The sequence below is a fragment of the Festucalex cinctus genome, unplaced genomic scaffold (genome assembly GCF_051991245.1).
Source record: "Festucalex cinctus isolate MCC-2025b unplaced genomic scaffold, RoL_Fcin_1.0 HiC_scaffold_147, whole genome shotgun sequence".
In the NCBI taxonomy this organism is placed as follows: Eukaryota; Metazoa; Chordata; class Actinopteri; order Syngnathiformes; family Syngnathidae; genus Festucalex; species Festucalex cinctus.
In genome coordinates, this window is record NW_027520394.1 from 12,269 (window position 1) to 29,120 (window position 16,852).

The 16,852-nt window shown below is 60.7% G+C and overlaps 1 protein-coding gene across 1 annotated transcript; it reads right to left on the bottom strand.

Moving 5' to 3' along the window:
* Nucleotides 1-14,079: 14,079 nt before the first annotated feature.
* LOC144011497 (uncharacterized) lies at nucleotides 14,080-15,824 on the bottom strand. The gene is made up of 6 exons (XM_077511598.1): nucleotides 15,330-15,824; nucleotides 15,133-15,243; nucleotides 14,883-15,047; nucleotides 14,716-14,799; nucleotides 14,410-14,571; nucleotides 14,080-14,329 (listed from the first exon to the last, which is right to left on the bottom strand). Exons 2-6 carry the CDS (start codon nucleotides 15,241-15,243, stop codon nucleotides 14,114-14,116), a joined length of 738 nt encoding a protein of 245 aa, XP_077367724.1. The 5' UTR covers nucleotides 15,330-15,824; the 3' UTR covers nucleotides 14,080-14,113.
* Nucleotides 15,825-16,852: the final 1,028 nt, after the last annotated feature.

Consider the following 16,852-nt stretch of genomic DNA (forward strand, 5'->3'; position numbering starts at 1 on the left):
CCATCGGTCGGAATCCTGGAAATGGACCTTGGATGGGGTCGAATTCCTGGAAATCGACTCAAGCCGGGAACCGAACCTCCCTCCCCGGGTGGTACCATGGCGGTACTCGGCCCCGCTTCGCGGGGCCTCGGTGCGCTTGGGGCCCGCTGCGCGGGCCAGGTTTAGCCCATCGGTCGAAATCCTGGAAATCGACCTTGGATGGGGTCGAATTCCTGGAAATCGACTCAAGCCGGGAACCGAACCTCCCTCCCCGGGTGCTACCATGGCGGTGTTCTCGGCCCCGCTTCGCGGGGCCTCGGTGCGCTTGGGGCCCGCTTCGCGGGCCAGGTTTAGCCCATCGGTCGAAATCCTGGAAATGGACCTTGGATGGGGTCGAATTCCTGGAAATCGACTCAAGCCGGGAACCGAACCTCCCTCCCCGGGTGCTACCATGGCGGTACTCGGCCCCGCTTCGCGGGGCCTCGGTGCGCTTGGGGCCCGCTGCGCGGGCCAGGTTTAGCCCATCGGTCGAAATCCTGGAAATCGACCTTGGATGGGGTCGAATTCCTGGAAATCGACTCAAGCCGGGAACCGAACCTCCCTCCCCGGGTGCTACCATGGCGGTACTCGGCCCCGCTTCGCGGGGCCTCGGTGCGCTTGGGGCCCGCTGCACGGGCCAGGTTTAGCCCATCGGTCGAAATCCTGGAAATGGACCTTGGATGGGGTCGAATTCCTGGAAATCGACTCAAGCCGGGAACCGAACCTCCCTCCCCGGGTGGTACCATGGCGGTGTTCTCGGCCCCGCTTCGCGGGGCCTCGGTGTGCTTGGGGCCCGCTTCGCGGGCCAGGTTTAGCCCATCGGTCGAAATCCTGGAAATCGACCTTGGATGGGGTCGAATTCCTGGAAATCGACTCAAGCCGGGAACCGAACCTCCCTCCCCGGGTGGTACCATGGCGGTGTTCTCGGCCCCGCTCCGCGGGGCCTCGGTGCGCTTGGGGCCCGCTGCGCGGGCCAGGTTTAGCCCATCGGTCGAAATCCTGGAAATCGACCTTGGATGGGGTCGAATTCCTGGAAATCGACTCAAGCCGGGAACCGAACCTCCCTCCCCGGTTGCTACCATGGCGGTACTCGGCCCCGCTTCGCGGGGCCTCGGTGCGCTTGGGGCCCGCTGCGCGGGCCGGGTTTAGCCCATCGGTCGAAATCCTGGAAATGGACCTTGGATGGGGTCGAATTCCTGGAAATCGACTCAAGCCGGGAACCGAACCTCCCTCCCCGGGTGCTACCATGGCGGTACTCGGCCCCGCTTCGCGGGGCCTCGGTGCGCTTGGGGCCCGCTGCGCGGGCCAGGTTTAGCCCATCGGTCGAAATCCTGGAAATGGACCTTGGATGGGGTCGAATTCCTGGAAATCGACTCAAGCCGGGAACCGAACCTCCCTCCCCGGGTGCTACCATGGCGGTGTTCTCGGCCCCGCTTCGCGGGGCCTCGGTGTGCTTGGGGCCCGCTTCGCGGGCCAGGTTTAGCCCATCGGTCGAAATCCTGGAAATGGACCTTGGATGGGGTCGAATTCCTGGAAATCGACTCAAGCCGGGAACCGAACCTCCCTCCCCGGGTGCTACCATGGCGGTACTGGGCCCCGCTTCGCGGGGCCTCGGTGCGCTTGGGGCCCGCTGCGCGGGCCAGGTTTAGCCCATCGGTCGAAATCCTGGAAATCGACCTTTGGATGGGGTCGAATTCCTGGAAATCGACTCAAGCCGGGAACCGAACCTCCCTCCCCGGGTGCTACCATGGCGGTACTCGGCCCCGCTTCGCGGGGCCTCGGTGCGCTTGGGGCCCGCTGCGCGGGCCAGGTTTAGCCCATCGGTCGAAATCCTGGAAATCGACCTTGGATGGGGTCGAATTCCTGGAAATCGACTCAAGCCGGGAACCGAACCTCCCTCCCCGGGTGCTACCATGGCGGTGTTCTCGGCCCCGCTTCGCGGGGCCTCGGTGCGCTTGGGGCCCGCTTCGCGGGCCAGGTTTAGCCCATCGGTCGAAATCCTGGAAATGGACCTTGGATGGGGTCGAATTCCTGGAAATCGACTCAAGCCGGGAACCGAACCTCCCTCCCCGGGTGCTACCATGGCGGTACTCGGCCCCGCTTCGCGGGGCCTCGGTGCGCTTGGGGCCCGCTGCGCGGGCCAGGTTTAGCCCATCGGTCGAAATCCTGGAAATGGACCTTGGATGGGGTCGAATTCCTGGAAATCGACTCAAGCCGGGAACCGAACCTCCCTCCCCGGGTGCTACCATGGCGGTACTCGGCCCCGCTTCGCGGGGCCTCGGTGCGCTTGGGGCCCGCTGCACGGGCCAGGTTTAGCCCATCGGTCGAAATCCTGGAAATGGACCTTGGATGGGGTCGAATTCCTGGAAATCGACTCAAGCCGGGAACCGAACCTCCCTCCCCGGGTGGTACCATGGCGGTGTTCTCGGCCCCGCTTCGCGGGGCCTCGGTGTGCTTGGGGCCCGCTTCGCGGGCCAGGTTTAGCCCATCGGTCGAAATCCTGGAAATCGACCTTGGATGGGGTCGAATTCCTGGAAATCGACTCAAGCCGGGAACCGAACCTCCCTCCCCGGGTGGTACCATGGCGGTGTTCTCGGCCCCGCTCCGCGGGGCCTCGGTGCGCTTGGGGCCCGCTGCGCGGGCCAGGTTTAGCCCATCGGTCGAAATCCTGGAAATCGACCTTGGATGGGGTCGAATTCCTGGAAATCGACTCAAGCCGGGAACCGAACCTCCCTCCCCGGTTGCTACCATGGCGGTACTCGGCCCCGCTTCGCGGGGCCTCGGTGCGCTTGGGGCCCGCTGCGCGGGCCGGGTTTAGCCCATCGGTCGAAATCCTGGAAATGGACCTTGGATGGGGTCGAATTCCTGGAAATCGACTCAAGCCGGGAACCGAACCTCCCTCCCCGGGTGCTACCATGGCGGTACTCGGCCCCGCTTCGCGGGGCCTCGGTGCGCTTGGGGCCCGCTGCGCGGGCCAGGTTTAGCCCATCGGTCGAAATCCTGGAAATGGACCTTGGATGGGGTCGAATTCCTGGAAATCGACTCAAGCCGGGAACCGAACCTCCCTCCCCGGGTGCTACCATGGCGGTGTTCTCGGCCCCGCTTCGCGGGGCCTCGGTGTGCTTGGGGCCCGCTTCGCGGGCCAGGTTTAGCCCATCGGTCGAAATCCTGGAAATGGACCTTGGATGGGGTCGAATTCCTGGAAATCGACTCAAGCCGGGAACCGAACCTCCCTCCCCGGGTGCTACCATGGCGGTACTGGGCCCCGCTTCGCGGGGCCTCGGTGCGCTTGGGGCCCGCTGCGCGGGCCAGGTTTAGCCCATCGGTCGAAATCCTGGAAATCGACCTTTGGATGGGGTCGAATTCCTGGAAATCGACTCAAGCCGGGAACCGAACCTCCCTCCCCGGGTGCTACCATGGCGGTACTCGGCCCCGCTTCGCGGGGCCTCGGTGCGCTTGGGGCCCGCTGCGCGGGCCAGGTTTAGCCCATCGGTCGAAATCCTGGAAATCGACCTTGGATGGGGTCGAATTCCTGGAAATCGACTCAAGCCGGGAACCGAACCTCCCTCCCCGGGTGCTACCATGGCGGTGTTCTCGGCCCCGCTTCGCGGGGCCTCGGTGCGCTTGGGGCCCGCTTCGCGGGCCAGGTTTAGCCCATCGGTCGAAATCCTGGAAATGGACCTTGGATGGGGTCGAATTCCTGGAAATCGACTCAAGCCGGGAACCGAACCTCCCTCCCCGGGTGCTACCATGGCGGTACTCGGCCCCGCTTCGCGGGGCCTCGGTGCGCTTGGGGCCCGCTGCGCGGGCCAGGTTTAGCCCATCGGTCGAAATCCTGGAAATCGACCTTGGATGGGGTCGAATTCCTGGAAATCGACTCAAGCCGGAAACCGAACCTCCATCCCCGGGTGGTACCATGGCGGTGTTCTCGGCCCCGCTTCGCGGGGCCTCGGTGCGCTTGGGGCCCGCTTCGCGGGCCGGGTTTAGCCCATCGGTCGAAATCCTGGAAATGGACCTTGGATGGGGTCGAATTCCTGGAAATCGACTCAAGCCGGGAACCGAACCTCCCTCCCCGGGTGGTACCATGGCGGTACTCGGCCCCGCTTCGCGGGGCCTCGGTGCGCTTGGGGCCCGCTGCGCGGGCCGGGTTTAGCCCATCGGTCGAAATCCTGGAAATCGACCTTGGATGGGGTCGAATTCCTGGAAATCGACTCAGGCCGGGAACGGAACCTCCCTCCCCGGGTGGTACCATGGCGGTACTCGGCCCCGCTTCGCGGGGCCTCGGTGCGCTTGGGGCCCGCTGCGCGGGCCGGGTTTAGCCCATCGGTCGAAATCCTGGAAATCGACCTTGGATGGGGTCGAATTCCTGGAAATCGACTCAGGCCGGGAACGGAACCTCCCTCCCCGGGTGCTACCATGGCGGTGTTCTCGGCCCCGCTCCGCGGGGCCTCGGTGCGCTTGGGGCCCGCTGTGCAGGCCAGGTTTAGCCCATCGGTCGAAATCCTGGAAATCGACCTTGGATGGGGTCGAATTCCTGGAAATCGACTCAGGCCGGGAACGGAACCTCCCTCCCCGGGTGCTACCATGGCGGTGTTCTCGGCCCCGCTCCGCGGGGCCTCGGTGCGCTTGGGGCCCGCTGTGCAGGCCAGGTTTAGCCCATCGGTCGAAATCCTGGAAATCGACCCTGGATGTGTCGAATTCCTGGAAATCGACTCAAGCCGGAAACCGAACCTCCCTCCCCGGGTGCTACCATGGCGGTGTTCTCGGCCCCGCTTCGCGGGGCCTCGGTGCGCTTGGGGCCCGCTGCGCGGGCCGGGTTTAGCCCATCGGTCGAAATCCTGGAAATGGACCTTGGATGGGGTCGAATTCCTGGAAATCGACTCAAGCCGGGAACCGAACCTCCCTCCCCGGGTGGTACCATGGCGGTACTCGGCCCCGCTTCGCGGGGCCTCGGTGCGCTTGGGGCCCGCTGCGCGGGCCGGGTTTAGCCCATCGGTCGAAATCCTGGAAATCGACCTTGGATGGGGTCGAATTCCTGGAAATTGACTCAAGCCGGGAACCGAACCTCCCTCCCCGGGTGCTACCATGGCGGTGTTCTCGGCCCCGCTCCGCGGGGCCTCGGTGCGCTTGGGGCCCGCTTCGCGGGCCAGGTTTAGCCCATCGGTCGAAATCCTGGAAATGGACCTTGGATGGGGTCGAATTCCTGGAAATCGACTCAAGCCGGGAACCGAACCTCCCTCCCCGGGTGCTACCATGGCGGTACTCGGCCCCGCTTCGCGGGGCCTCGGTGCGCTTGGGGCCCGCTTCGCGGGCCAGGTTTAGCCCATCGGTCGAAATCCTGGAAATGGACCTTGGATGGGGTCGAATTCCTGGAAATCGACTCAAGCCGGGAACCGAACCTCCCACCCCGGGTGGTACCATGGCGGTACTCGGCCCCGCTTTGCGGGGCCTCGGTGCGCTTGGGGCCCGCTGCGCGGGCCGGGTTTAGCCCATCGGTCGAAATCCTGGAAATGGACCTTGGATGGGGTCGAATTCCTGGAAATCGACTTAAGCCGGGAACCGAACCTCCCTCCCCGGGCGCTACCATGGCGGTACTCGGCCCCGCTTCGCGGGGCCTCGGTGCGCTTGGGGCCCGCTTCGCGGGCCAGGTTTAGCCCATCGGTCGAAATCCTGGAAATCGACCTTGGATGATGTCGAATTCCTGGAAATCGACTCAAGCCGGGAACCTCCCTCCCTCCCCGGGTGGTACCATGGCGGTGTTCTCGGCCCCGCTTCGCGGGGCCTCGGTGCGCTTGGGGCCCGCTTCGCGGGCCAGGTTTAGCCCATCGGTCGAAATCCTGGAAATCGACCCTGGATGTGTCGAATTCCTGGAAATCGACTCAAGCCGGAAACGGAACCTCCCTCCCCGGGTGCTACCATGGCGGTGTTCTCGGCCCCGCTTCGCGGGGCCTCGGTGCGCTTGGGGCCCGCTGCGCGGGCCAGGTTTAGCCCATCGGTCGAAATCCTGGAAATCAACCCTGGATGTGTCGAATTCCTGGAAATCGACTCAAGCCGGAAACGGAGCCTCCCTCCCCGGGTGCTACCATGGCGGTGTTCTCGGCCCCGCTTCGCGGGGCCTCGGTGCGCTTGGGGCCCGCTTCGCGGGCCGGGTTTAGCCCATCGGTCGAAATCCTGGAAATCGACCCTGGATGTGTCGAATTCCTGGAAATCGACTCAAGCCGGGAACGGAGCCTCCCTCCCCGGGTGCTACCATGGCGGTGTTCTCGGCCCCGCTTCGCGGGGCCTCGGTGCGCTTGGGGCCCGCTGCGCGGGCCAGGTTTAGCCCATCGGTCGAAATCCTGGAAATGGACGTTGGATGATGTCGAATTCCTGGAAATCGACTCAAGCCGGGAACCGAACCTCCCTCCCCGGGTGCTACCATGGCGGTGTTCTCGGCCCCGCTCCGCGGGGCCTCGGTGCGCTTGGGGCCCGCTTCGCGGGCCAGGTTTAGCCCATCGGTCGAAATCCTGGAAATCGACCTTGGATGATGTCGAATTCCTGGAAATCGACTCAAGCCGGGAACGGAACCTCCCTCCCCGGGTGGTACCATGGCGGTGTTCTCGGCCCCGCTTCGCGGGGCCTCGGTGCGCTTGGGGCCCGCTTCGCGGGCCGGGTTTAGCCCATCGGTCGAAATCCTGGAAATCGACCTTGGATGTGTCGAATTCCTGGAAATCGACTCAAGCCGGAAACGGAACCTCCCTCCCCGGGTGCTACCATGGCGGTGTTCTCGGCCCCGCTTCGCGGGGCCTCGGTGCGCTTGGGGCCCGCTTCGCGGGCCGGGTTTAGCCCATCGGTCGAAATCCTGGAAATCGACCCTGGATGTGTCGAATTCCTGGAAATCGACTCAAGCCGGAAACGGAACCTCCCTCCCCGGGTGCTACCATGGCGGTGTACTCGGCCCCGCTTCGCGGGGCCTCGGTGCGCTTGGGGCCCGCTGCGCGGCCCAGGTTTAGCCCATCGGTCGAAATCCTGGAAATCGACCCTGGATGTGTCGAATTCCTGGAAATCGACTCAAGCCGGAAACGGAACCTCCCTCCCCGGGTGCTACCATGGCGGTGTTCTCGGCCCCGCTTCGCGGGGCCTCGGTGCGCTTGGGGCCCGCTTCGCGGGCCGGGTTTAGCCCATCGGTCGAAATCCTGGAAATCGACCCTGGATGTGTCGAATTCCTGGAAATCGACTCAAGCCGGAAACGGAACCTCCCTCCCCGGGTGCTACCATGGCGGTGTTCTCGGCCCCGCTTCGCGGGGCCTCGGTGCGCTTGGGGCCCGCTGCGCGGGCCGGGTTTAGCCCATCGGTCGAAATCCTGGAAATGGACCTTGGATGGGGTCGAATTCCTGGAAATCGACTCAAGCCGGGAACCGAACCTCCCTCCCCGGGTGCTACCATGGCGGTACTGGGCCCCGCTTCGCGGGGCCTCGGTGCGCTTGGGGCCCGCTGCGCGGGCCAGGTTTAGCCCATCGGTCGAAATCCTGGAAATCGACCTTGGATGGGGTCGAATTCCTGGAAATCGACTCAAGCCGGGAACCGAACCTCCCTCCCCGGGTGCTACCATGGCGGTGTTCTCGGCCCCGCTCTGCGGGGCCTCGGTGCGCTTGAGGCCCGCTGCGCGGGCCAGGTTTAGCCCATCGGTCGAAATCCTGGAAATCGACCTTGGATGGGGTCGAATTCCTGGAAATCGACTCAAGCCGGGAACCGAACCTCCCTCCCCGGGTGCTACCATGGCGGTACTCGGCCCCGCTTCGCGGGGCCTCGGTGCGCTTGGGGCCCGCTTCGCGGGCCAGGTTTAGCCCATCGGTCGAAATCCGGGAAATCGACCCTGGATGTGTCGAATTCCTGGAAATCGACTCAAGCCGGAAACCGAACCTCCCTCCCCGGGTGCTACCATGGCGGTGTTCTTGGCCCCGCTTCGCGGGGCCTCGGTGCGCTTGGGGCCCGCTGCGCGGGCCGGGTTTAGCCCATCGGTCGAAATCCTGGAAATGGACCTTGGATGGGGTCGAATTCCTGGAAATCGACTCAAGCCGGGAACCGAACCTCCCTCCCCGGGTGGCACCATGGCGGTGTTCTCGGCCCCGCTTCGCGGGGCCTCGGTGCGCTTGGGGCCCGCTGCGCGGGCCAGGTTTAGCCCATCGGTCGAAATCCTGGAAATGGACGTTGGATGATGTCGAATTCCTGGAAATCGACTCAAGCCGGGAACCGAACCTCCCTCCCCGGGTGCTACCATGGCGGTGTTCTCGGCCCCGCTCCGCGGGGCCTCGGTGCGCTTGGGGCCCGCTTCGCGGGCCAGGTTTAGCCCATCGGTCGAAATCCTGGAAATCGACCTTGGATGATGTCGAATTCCTGGAAATCGACTCAAGCCGGGAACGGAACGGAACCTCCCTCCCCGGGTGGTACCATGGCGGTGTTCTCGGCCCCGCTTCGCGGGGCCTCGGTGCGCTTGGGGCCCGCTTCGCGGGCCGGGTTTAGCCCATCGGTCGAAATCCTGGAAATCGACCTTGGATGTGTCGAATTCCTGGAAATCGACTCAAGCCGGAAACGGAACCTCCCTCCCCGGGTGCTACCATGGCGGTGTTCTCGGCCCCGCTTCGCGGGGCCTCGGTGCGCTTGGGGCCCGCTTTGCGGGCCGGGTTTAGCCCATCGGTCGAAATCCTGGAAATCGACCTTGGATGTGTCGAATTCCTGGAAATCGACTCAAGCCGGAAACGGAACCTCCCTCCTCGGGTGCTACCATGGCGGTGTTCTCGGCCCCGCTTCGCGGGGCCTCGGTGCGCTTGGGGCCCGCTTCGCGGGCCGGGTTTAGCCCATCGGTCGAAATCCTGGAAATCGACCTTGGATGTGTCGAATTCCTGGAAATCGACTCAAACCGGAAACGGAACCTCCCTCCCCGGGTGCTACCATGGCGGTGTTCTCGGCCCCGCTTCGCGGGGCCTCGGTGCGCTTGGGGCCCGCTTCGCGGGCCGGGTTTAGCCCATCGGTCGAAATCCTGGAAATCGACCCTGGATGTGTCGAATTCCTGGAAATCGACTCAAGCCGGAAACGGAACCTCCCTCCCCGGGTGCTACCATGGCGGTGTTCTCGGCCCCGCTTCGCGGGGCCTCGGTGCGCTTGGGGCCCGCTGCGCGGCCCAGGTTAGCCCATCGGTCGAAATCCTGGAAATCGACCCTGGATGTGTCGAATTCCTGGAAATCGACTCAAGCCGGAAACGGAACCTCCCTCCCCGGGTGCTACCATGGCGGTGTTCTCGGCCCCGCTTCGCGGGGCCTCGGTGCGCTTGGGGCCCGCTTCGCGGGCCGGGTTTAGCCCATCGGTCGAAATCCTGGAAATCGACCCTGGATGTGTCGAATTCCTGGAAATCGACTCAAGCCGGAAACGGAACCTCCCTCCCCGGGTGCTACCATGGCGGTGTTCTCGGCCCCGCTTCGCGGGGCCTCGGTGCGCTTGGGGCCCGCTGCGCGGCCCAGGTTTAGCCCATCGGTCGAAATCCTGGAAATCGACCCTGGATGTGTCGAATTCCTGGAAATCGACTCAAGCCGGAAACGGAACCTCCCTCCCCGGGTGGTACCATGGCGGTGTTCTCGGCCCCGCTTCGCGGGGCCTCGGTGCGCTTGGGGCCCGCTTCGCGGGCCGGGTTTAGCCCATCGGTCGAAATCCTGGAAATCGACCTTGGATGTGTCGAATTCCTGGAAATCGACTCAAGCCGGAAACGGAACCTCCCTCCCCGGGTGCTACCATGGCGGTGTTCTCGGCCCCGCTTCGCGGGGCCTCGGTGCGCTTGGGGCCCGCTGCGCGGGCCGGGTTTAGCCCATCGGTCGAAATCCTGGAAATCGACCCTGGATGTGTCGAATTCCTGGAAATCGACTCAAGCCGGAAACGGAGCCTCCCTCCCCGGGTGCTACCATGGCGGTGTTCTCGGCCCCGCTTCGCGGGGCCTCGGTGCGCTTGGGGCCCGCTTCGCGGGCCGGGTTTAGCCCATCGGTCGAAATCCTGGAAATGGACCTTGGATGGGGTCGAATTCCTGGAAATCGACTCAAGCCGGGAACCGAACCTCCCTCCCCGGGTGCTACCATGGCGGTACTCGGCCCCGCTTCGCGGGGCCTCGGTGCGCTTGGGGCCCGCTTCGCGGGCCAGGTTTAGCCCATCGGTCGAAATCCGGGAAATCGACCCTGGATGTGTCGAATTCCTGGAAATCGACTCAAGCCGGAAACCGAACCTCCCTCCCCGGGTGCTACCATGGCGGTGTTCTTGGCCCCGCTTCGCGGGGCCTCGGTGCGCTTGGGGCCCGCTGCGCGGGCCGGGTTTAGCCCATCGGTCGAAATCCTGGAAATGGACCTTGGATGGGGTCGAATTCCTGGAAATCGACTCAAGCCGGGAACCGAACCTCCCTCCCCGGGTGGCACCATGGCGGTGTTCTCGGCCCCGCTTCGCGGGGCCTCGGTGCGCTTGGGGCCCGCTGCGCGGGCCAGGTTTAGCCCATCGGTCGAAATCCTGGAAATGGACGTTGGATGATGTCGAATTCCTGGAAATCGACTCAAGCCGGGAACCGAACCTCCCTCCCCGGGTGCTACCATGGCGGTGTTCTCGGCCCCGCTTCGCGGGGCCTCGGTGCGCTTGGGGCCCGCTTCGCGGGCCGGGTTTAGCCCATCGGTCGAAATCCTGGAAATCGACCCTGGATGTGTCGAATTCCTGGAAATCAACTCAAGCCGGAAACGGAACCTCCCTCCCCGGGTGCTACCATGGCGGTGTTCTCGGCCCCGCTTCGCGGGGCCTCGGTGCGCTTGGGGCCCGCTGCGCGGGCCAGGTTTAGCCCATCGGTCGAAATCCTGGAAATCGACCCTGGATGTGTCGAATTCCTGGAAATCGACTCAAGCCGGAAACGGAACCTCCCTCCCCGGGTGCTACCATGGCGGTGTTCTCGGCCCCGCTTCGCGGGGCCTCGGTGCGCTTGGGGCCCGCTTCGCGGGCCAGGTTTAGCCCATCGGTCGAAATCCTGGAAATCGACCTTGGATGTGTCGAATTCCTGGAAATCGACTCAAGCCGGAAACGGAACCTCCCTCCCCGGGTGCTACCATGGCGGTGTTCTCGGCCCCGCTTCGCGGGGCCTCGGTGCGCTTGGGGCCCGCTTCGCGGGCCGGGTTTAGCCCATCGGTCGAAATCCTGGAAATCGACCCTGGATGTGTCGAATTCCTGGAAATCGACTCAAGCCGGAAACGGAACCTCCCTCCCCGGGTGCTACCATGGCGGTGTTCTCGGCCCCGCTTCGCGGGGCCTCGGTGCGCTTGGGGCCCGCTGCGCGGGCCAGGTTTAGCCCATCGGTCGAAATCCTGGAAATCGACCTCGGTCCAGGTTGAATTCCTGGAATTGGACTTCGGGGGTCAGGTTTAGCCCATCGGTCGCATTCCTGGAATTCGACCTCGGTCCTCCAGGTTGAATTCCTGGAATTCGACCTAGCGGGCAGGTTAACCGATCGGTAGGAATCCTGGAAATGAACCCCGGTTGTTTGGGGTTGGTTTCCTGGAAATCGACTTCGGGGGTTAGGTTAGCCCATCGGTAGAAATCCTGGAAATGAACCTCGGTTGGTTCGGGGTTGAATTCCTGGAAATCGACTCAAGCCAGGGACGGAATCGGAACCACCCACCCCGGGCCGGTGCTCTCGGCCCGGCTTCGCGGAGCAGGTTTAGCCCATCGGTAGGAATCCTGGAACTGGACCTTGGATGGTTGGGGTCGAATTCCTGGAAATCGACTCAAGCCAGGGACGGAATCGGAACCACCCACCCCGGGCCGGTGCTCTCGGCCCGGCTTCGCAGAGCAGGTTTAGCCCATCGGTAGGAATCCTGGAACTGGACCTTGGGTGGTGGTTGGGGTTAAATTCCTGGAAATCGACTTCGGGGGTTAGGTTAGCCCATCGGTAGAAATCCTGGAAATGAACCTCGGTTGGTTCGGGGTTGAATTCCTGGAAATCGACTCAAGCCGGGGACGGAATCGGAACCACCCACCCCGGGCCGGTGCTCTCGGCCCGGCTTCGCGGGGCAGGTTTAGCCCATCGGTAGCATTCCTGGAAATCGACTTCGAACCACCCCCCCGGGCCGGTGCTCTCGGCCCGGCTTCGCGGGGCAGGTTTAGCCCATCGGTAGCATTCCTGGAAATCGACTTCGAACCACCCCCCCGGGCCGGTGCTCTCGGCCCGGCTTCGCGGGGCAGGTTTAGCCCATCGGTAGCATTCCTGGAAATCGACTTCGGAGGTCAGGTTTAGCCCATCGGTAGCTTTCATGGAAGTTGACCTCGGTCCTCCAGGTTGAATTCCTGGAATTCGACCTACCTGGCAGGTTAACCGATCGGTAGGAATCCTGGAAATGAACCTCGGTTTTTTTGCGGTTGTTTTCCTGGAAATCGACTTCGGGGGTTAGGTTAGCCCATCGGTAGAAATCCTGGAAATGAACCTCGGTTGGTTCGGGGTTGAATTCCTGGAAATCGACTCAAGCCGGGGACGGAATCGGAACCACCCACCCCGGGCCGGTGCTCTCGGCCCGGCTTCGCGGGGCAGGTTTAGCCCATCGGTAGCATTCCTGGAAATCGACTTCGAACCACCCCCCCGGGCCGGTGCTCTCGGCCCGGCTTCGCGGGGCAGGTTTAGCCCATCGGTAGCATTCCTGGAAATCGACTTCAAACCACCCCCCCGGGCCGGTGCTCTCGGCCCGGCTTCGCGGGGCAGGTTTAGCCCATCGGTAGCATTCCTGGAAATCGACTTCGGAGGTCAGGTTTAGCCCATCGGTAGCTTTCATGGAAGTTGACCTCGGTCCTCCAGGTTGAATTCCTGGAATTCGACCTACCTGGCAGGTTAACCGATCGGTAGGAATCCTGGAAATGAACCTCGGTTTTTTTGCGGTTGTTTTCCTGGAAATTGACTTAAGCGGGGGACGGAATCGGAACCACCCACCCCGGGCCGGTGCTCTCGGCCCGGCTTCGCGGGGCAGGTTTAGCCCATCGGTAGCATTCCTGGAAATCGACTTCGAACCACCCCCCCGGGCCGGTGCTCTCGGCCCGGCTTCGCGGGGCAGGTTTAGCCCATCGGTAGCATTCCTGGAAATCGACTTCGGAGGTCAGGTTTAGCCCATCGGTAGCTTTCATGGAAGTTGACCTCGGTCCTCCAGGTTGAATTCCTGGAATTCGACCTACCTGGCAGGTTAACCGATCGGTAGGAATCCTGGAAATGAACCTCGGTTTTTTTACGGTTGTATTCCTGGAAATGGACTTAAGCGGGGGACGGAATCGGAACCACCCACCCCGGGCCCGGTGCTCTCGGCCCGGCTTCGCGGGGCAGGTTTAGCCCATCGGTAGCATTCCTGGAAATGGACTTCGGGGGTCAGGTTTAGGATTCCAGGAAGTTGACCTCGGTTGAGGTTGAATTCCTGGAATTCGACCTAGCGGGGCAGGTTAGCCGATCGGTAGGAATCCTGGAAATGAACCTCGGTTGGTTGGGGTTGGATTCCTGGAAATGGGCTTGGGGGTCAGGTTAGCCGATCGGTAGGAATCCTGGAACTGGACCTTGTTTGGGGTTGGATTCCTGGAAGTGGACTTCGCGGGGCAGGTTAGCCGATCGGTAGGAATCCTGGAATTGGACCTTGGATGGGGGTTGGATTCCTGGAAATGGACTTAAGCGGGGGACGGAATCGGAACCACCCACCAGGCCGGTGCTCTCAGGTTTAGCCCATCGGTCGGAATCCTGGAACTGGATCTTGGTTGGTTGGGGTTGGATTCCTGGAACTGGACCTGGAACTGGTTGGGGCTCAATTCCTGAAAATGGACTCAGGCCGGGAATGGAACCACCCAGCCCGGGACTCACCATGCCGGTGTTCTCGACGTGTTTGGGGCCCGCTTCGCCGATCGGTAAGAATCCTGGAACTCGACCTTGGTTGGGTTTGGATTCCTCGAAATGGACTTAAGCGGAAAATGGAACCACCGACCCTGACACATTGTGAGAGGCATGCAGCATTGTCTTAAAACATACAATGTAAAAAACCTGGAAGAAGACCCACCAGAACTCCAACATTCCAAATTGACTTTAATTTTCACATCTTTTGATCATCATTCGGATTTGGTTTCTAATGTTCTCAATAGATAGTTCCAGCTCATGGCATAGCTGTCGAAATGCTGGTTGTTCAGCCACGATCTCCCGTATCCTTTTTTTCAGGACCAACTTTTCCTGGATCTCTCTTTCGAAGAGAGTTTTGACCATGGAATAAAATTGTGGTGTGAGTGCGAGTTTTCTTCGTTGACCCTGAAAGACATAAAAATGACAAAGGTTTAATTTTAGGATTTCCACATTAGAGTCACCCTCCGCAGCCCAAGTCTACTTACATTATTATAAAGACTGATTTTTTCTGGAAGGGTTGTTGGCACTGAATTTGGTTCGGGAGATCTCTTTTGCTGTGTTTCGTTCCCTTTTGGATGGACTTTGTCCTTTTTCTTTAACTTGAGCTTCTCCTTCATCTTCTTCTTCTTCTTGCGGGACTTGAGATCCTAAGGACACAGTATGTTATATTTTGGGTTAGGGTTAAGGTTAGGGTTAAGGTTAACCCTAACCCTAACCCCCCCCCGGGGGTTAAGAAATATTACATGTCGGTGTATTACAATGACAGAATTACTTCCAGGAATTCTACTCACAAAGTTCAAGCGCTGGACATGTTTTTCTCCGAACAAGGCACGTTCCAAAATCTTTTCCTCATCTTCCCAGTCACTGAAGTCAGGCTATAGTACAAAAAGGAAAATAGAAGACATAGCTATGGGTCACAACTTTAACAACAGGAGACATGGGACTTCCTGGATTTCACCTCAGCTTCCCTCAGGTGTACATTCTCCATTTCCATCAACTGGGGAGAAGCTTCCCTTGAAACTTGCTGTCCGTCTCCCACTGTTTTGTCAGATGTGTTCAACTTTTTGCTGCCGTCTTTACTCTTCCTTTCCTTCTTCTTTCCCCCAGGTGAGCCCGTCTGTGTCTGTCACCAGAAAGGAAACAGTCATATTTTGGTGGCATGAAGCAGTGTTGCATTTGATTGGACCACTTCCAGGAATTCTACTCACCAAGTGCAGGGAGGAGACCGTCTGCGTTAAGGGCAGGGAGGCTTCCTGTGTTAAGGGGAAGATGATTTGTTCCATGACGTCCATCTCATCTTCGCTTTCAGTCAGGTACATCTATACAACGACAAAATCCAATTTGGAAGACATGGCAATGGGAGGAAAACTTCCACAATAGTGACATGGGACTTCCTGGATATCACCTCAATTACTCCAATGTGTACAGTTTTTTTCCTGGACTGGGGAGTAGAGACGAGGTCCCCGGGCTCCCTTGAAAGTTGCCATCCAGCCCCCACATTCTGCTCAGACCTGTTCACATCTTTGGTAGTTCTCAGCGGGGAGGCCTGTGTTAATGGCACAGAAACCTCCTGTGTCAAAGGCTCGAAAGGTTCTTCCGGGAGCTCCTCCTCATTGCAATTCACGTTCACCTATACAACAATAAAAAAACAATGTATAATACATGGGTGTGGGTCATGTCTTCCACAATAGCGACACAGAACTTACTGGGGGCTGGAGTGAGTGCTCCGTAGAATTCCTGGAACTGGACCTTGGTTTGGGGTCAAATTCCAGGAACTGGACTGGGTTTGGGGGTCCAATTCCAGGAACCGGGCATAGGCGAGGCCGGTGTCCTGGCCCCGCTGCGCGGGGCCTCACGGGGGCTAGCTACGCTTGGGTCCCGCTCCGCACAGTTCCGGGAACTGGACTTTGGTTGGGGGTCCAATTCCAGGAACTGGACTTTGGTTGGGGGTCCAATTCCAGGAACTGGACTTTGGTTGGGGGTCCACTTCCAGGAACTGGACTTTGGTTGGGGGTCCAATTCCAGGAACTGGACTTTGGTTGGGGGTCCAATTCCAGGAACCGGGCACGGACGGGGCAACGAAGCAGCCGCCACGCTTCGCGGGGCCTCAAACACGCAAGGGGCCCGCCTCGGAGGCCAGGGAAAAGCTATCGGCTATCGGTAGATTTTCTAGAACTGTACCTTGGTTGTGGATGAATTCTTGGAGCGGGAACTCGCTTGAGATTTGAATTCCTGAAACCGGACTCTTTTCCCCAAAGGCGACGCACATTTCCAGGAACTCACCTCACTCATCCTTGGAACCTGCAGCGGCGCTTTCTTGTGCTTGCCCTCACACTTCGATGCTAATGAATGGGGGTTGGACAAACGCAGGCTTAAATAGTCCGGTGTTGGTGATGTCACGGTACTGCAGCCAATCACCTTCCGATTGGCCAAAGGCACCTCCTCCCCACACACAAACGCTAACAATTAGCCAGTCAAGCGACACCTTGTGGTGAAAGCAAAAACTGCGTGACTCAGAAAAGCTTTCTTGAACAAACAGACTTTATTTTACGATTTTGTAGTGGAAAAGTATGAGTATTACGATGAGGTACATCACTCCAAAGATGCACATAATAAATATGGAGATGAGGCACATTTGCTCTGTAAGCGCCCATCCGCTCTCATAACATGGCCAAGTGAATCTAGATAGAAAAAAAAAATAAAAAAACACTAAACGCAATTCACTGAGTAGTGTTTACAAATATGAACGCATCTTTCCGGGAATTACATGTCATCTTTAAGGAATTACATGTCACCTTTAAGGAATTGCGCGCCATTTTTAAGGAATTGCGCGCCATTTTTAAGGAATTGCACGTCATCTTTAAGGAATTTTACACGTCATCTTTAAGGAATTGCGTGTCATTTTTAAGGAATTGCGTGTCATTTTTA

Coding starts and splice junctions, on each gene's coding strand:
- LOC144011497 (XM_077511598.1), bottom strand. CDS start 15,243: ATGTACCTGACTGAAAGCGAAGATGAGATGGACGTCATGGAACAAATC. Junction 15,048..15,132: donor CGGTCTCCTCCCTGCACTTG/GTGAGTAGAATT, acceptor TTCTGGTGACAG/ACACAGACGGGCTCACCTGG. Junction 14,800..14,882: donor TACACCTGAGGGAAGCTGAG/GTGAAATCCAGG, acceptor TTTGTACTATAG/CCTGACTTCAGTGACTGGGA.